The sequence below is a fragment of the Mastigoproctus giganteus genome, chromosome 7 (assembly GCF_048544385.1).
Source record: "Mastigoproctus giganteus isolate SK-2022 chromosome 7, ASM4854438v1, whole genome shotgun sequence".
Lineage (NCBI taxonomy): Eukaryota > Metazoa > Arthropoda > Arachnida > Uropygi > Thelyphonidae > Mastigoproctus > Mastigoproctus giganteus.
In genome coordinates, this window is record NC_143581.1 from 24,564,639 (window position 1) to 24,567,037 (window position 2,399).

At 35.6% G+C, this 2,399-nt stretch overlaps 1 protein-coding gene across 1 annotated transcript in view; it reads right to left on the reverse strand.

Moving 5' to 3' along the window:
- Positions 1-292: 292 nt before the first annotated feature.
- Positions 293-2,399, reverse strand: part of LOC150082661 (lipase member I-like) — a 6,785-nt gene continuing 4,678 nt past the window's right edge. Inside the window, exons 2-4 of the mRNA XM_090378234.1 lie at positions 1,751-1,870; positions 1,526-1,627; positions 293-540 (exon numbers count right to left, since the gene is read on the reverse strand). Of these exons, the coding sequence (XP_090234360.1) occupies positions 293-540; positions 1,526-1,627; positions 1,751-1,870 (470 nt within the window). The remainder of the gene's footprint in view (positions 541-1,525; positions 1,628-1,750; positions 1,871-2,399) is intronic.

Consider the following 2,399-nt stretch of genomic DNA (forward strand, 5'->3'; position numbering starts at 1 on the left):
AGGCTAAATGAGGCTTAGCACGCTACTAGGTAGGTGTACCTAATAAAGTGGCAGCACAGTGTAAATCGTTTATTATAATTGACAAAAAAGGACAACAGAATAAATATTAGTTCTTTTATTGAGAATATTATAAATTTTAATGAATACATATCAAATACACGTCTGATATTTTGTTTCATTTTTGTTGGAATTATATTTCAAAATAGACAACCAAGCAGTACCAAACCATTCATAAATTACAATTCATCACAATACCATAATAAGTTAAGTAGTACAATTGATCCCTTAAAAATTAAGGCTGTTTACAGTAAGGAGATTTATCAAGCGTGTCGAAAACCAATTGATGATTACCACCATCTAGGAAATAACTATCGAGGGTTGATTGGTCGCATTTGTACACCAAAGTTTTACCAGTTGTGCATATACATCCTTCGCAGTCTTGAAGACCATTACATTCTACAGCTGTGAAATTGCAACTTTCGTTCTCTATGGATGCTTCACAGAGAAGGAGGGCACGATAGTGGCTGCAGAAATTTTCACCTGAAAAATACAATAGCCTTCGTTACTCTTAGAAAGATAAGAAAGCAAAGAGGAAACCTCTCTTGGCTATCACTCATACACGTGGGAAGAAATAAAATGTAAGGAGATCGCAGTATTTTTATAGAGAAAGCAACGTTTTCAATGTGCTTATGCCAAGAGAGATTAGAAGTCAGGGTACTCCTACTAAAGATATGTGACCTTGTCTAGAAACCTGAGTATCATCCAAGATAAGTATAGGTGCAGAAGAATCCTTTTCTGCGAGATCTTAGACAGGAGTAAGTTTAGAAGGATTGAAATTAACTAACTTATCTTTGCCACAATCAACAAGTTGCAAAGTCTTCATCACATTCTTTCCGAATACTTCCTGATGAGGCTTGGAAACGGTTCAAGAACAGTTTACCATTTCCGGATTCAGTAATTAATTCTGTTGCAATTCAAAGGCTGCGCAAGACAGGAGGAGAAATGGAGTTATTTTAAAAGTTGTGTTTCGACTTGAGGAATTATATTCTGTCATCATCTGAATTTTTAAGCTATAATTGCAGTATTGCAGTTTTAATCTGTAATAATACGTCGTTTGCAGTTTGTTGCCTACCTTCCGCCTTTGCGTTTACCACAGTGATTATAACAGGTCTCTCACACTGGAAGAAAAAGAACTGAGTTCGAATTCCTTCTCTCGTGTTGACAAGCACCTTAATGAGATTAACTTGCAAGATTAACTCCAGAATCATATATCGATTTCTTAATAAATGATTTACGCGAATTACTACGTTGTGTTACGGTCCTAATCCATCTTGGAAGTACCTCCAGTAATTGGAAGTATCAATAATTTTAACAAACAACAAACCTTGTAGTAGAGTCAAGGTATAGTTTGAATTTGGAGCAATATAGCGGTGGTTTTTGGAGAGAAAAGGTTTAAAATGTTCCTGTAGCTGTATGAATTCATATTTAAGAATATTTAAGCATAAAGAAAATCAAATAAACTTACCGACGCATCCAGGTTGCAAGCATCCGCCATTAACGTATATATCAACATGTCCGATTGGAGCCCGAAGTCCATATCCAAAAGTAACATCAAGTCCACCAAGATCTTGAAAAGAAATAACTCAAAATAAAATAAATTACCGAAGAATTACAAGTTAGAATGAACAACAAGCTGTTTTAATATTCAACCACATTACTTCAAATGCTTCCATAAATAGCAGAAATTCACCTGAATCGACTGGTGCTCTCCTGGAGTTAGTGTGGATAACTACCACAGAGTTGGCGTCCGAACGATCTATTCTCTGATCGGCAGTTTTATTACGGAAACAAGGTCCAGCAGGATCTAGAGCTGTCAAAAATCAACGACAGTTTGACAATCTTCTTTATGTGCTCAGCTCAAAGTAATATATTTTTCAGTTTAATTCTATCTTTTTCATTAAAGTGTTAGAGAGATTCTACTTTTTCCATTATTTTTGAAGCCGTGGTGCAGCTTATTGTTACAAAAATAATAGAGCTACATCTGACAGATGCAAACTTTCTTTTAATTTCTGGACAATGTTTGTGAGTTTTATGAATTCTGCTTGGAGTGTAGCAATATTTTCGAAGTTTTAAATGCGTTAGATACTTAAAAACTGTTATAGACACGAAATATAAAGATAAACCTGTTTATTTCTTTCATACAGCAGATTTTTTTTGATATCGCCAATACCACTCGAAGTCAGCTCGGAAAGGAGAAAGAGGAAACGGCCTGATAGACCACATCGAGCAACAAAAGCGATGGCTAACCTGAAGGATTACTTCCAGAAAATCAAAGCAGCACTCTACAAGGCAATAAGGAAGATAGACAAGCGGCATAACTCACTCAATCTAAGCGAGAA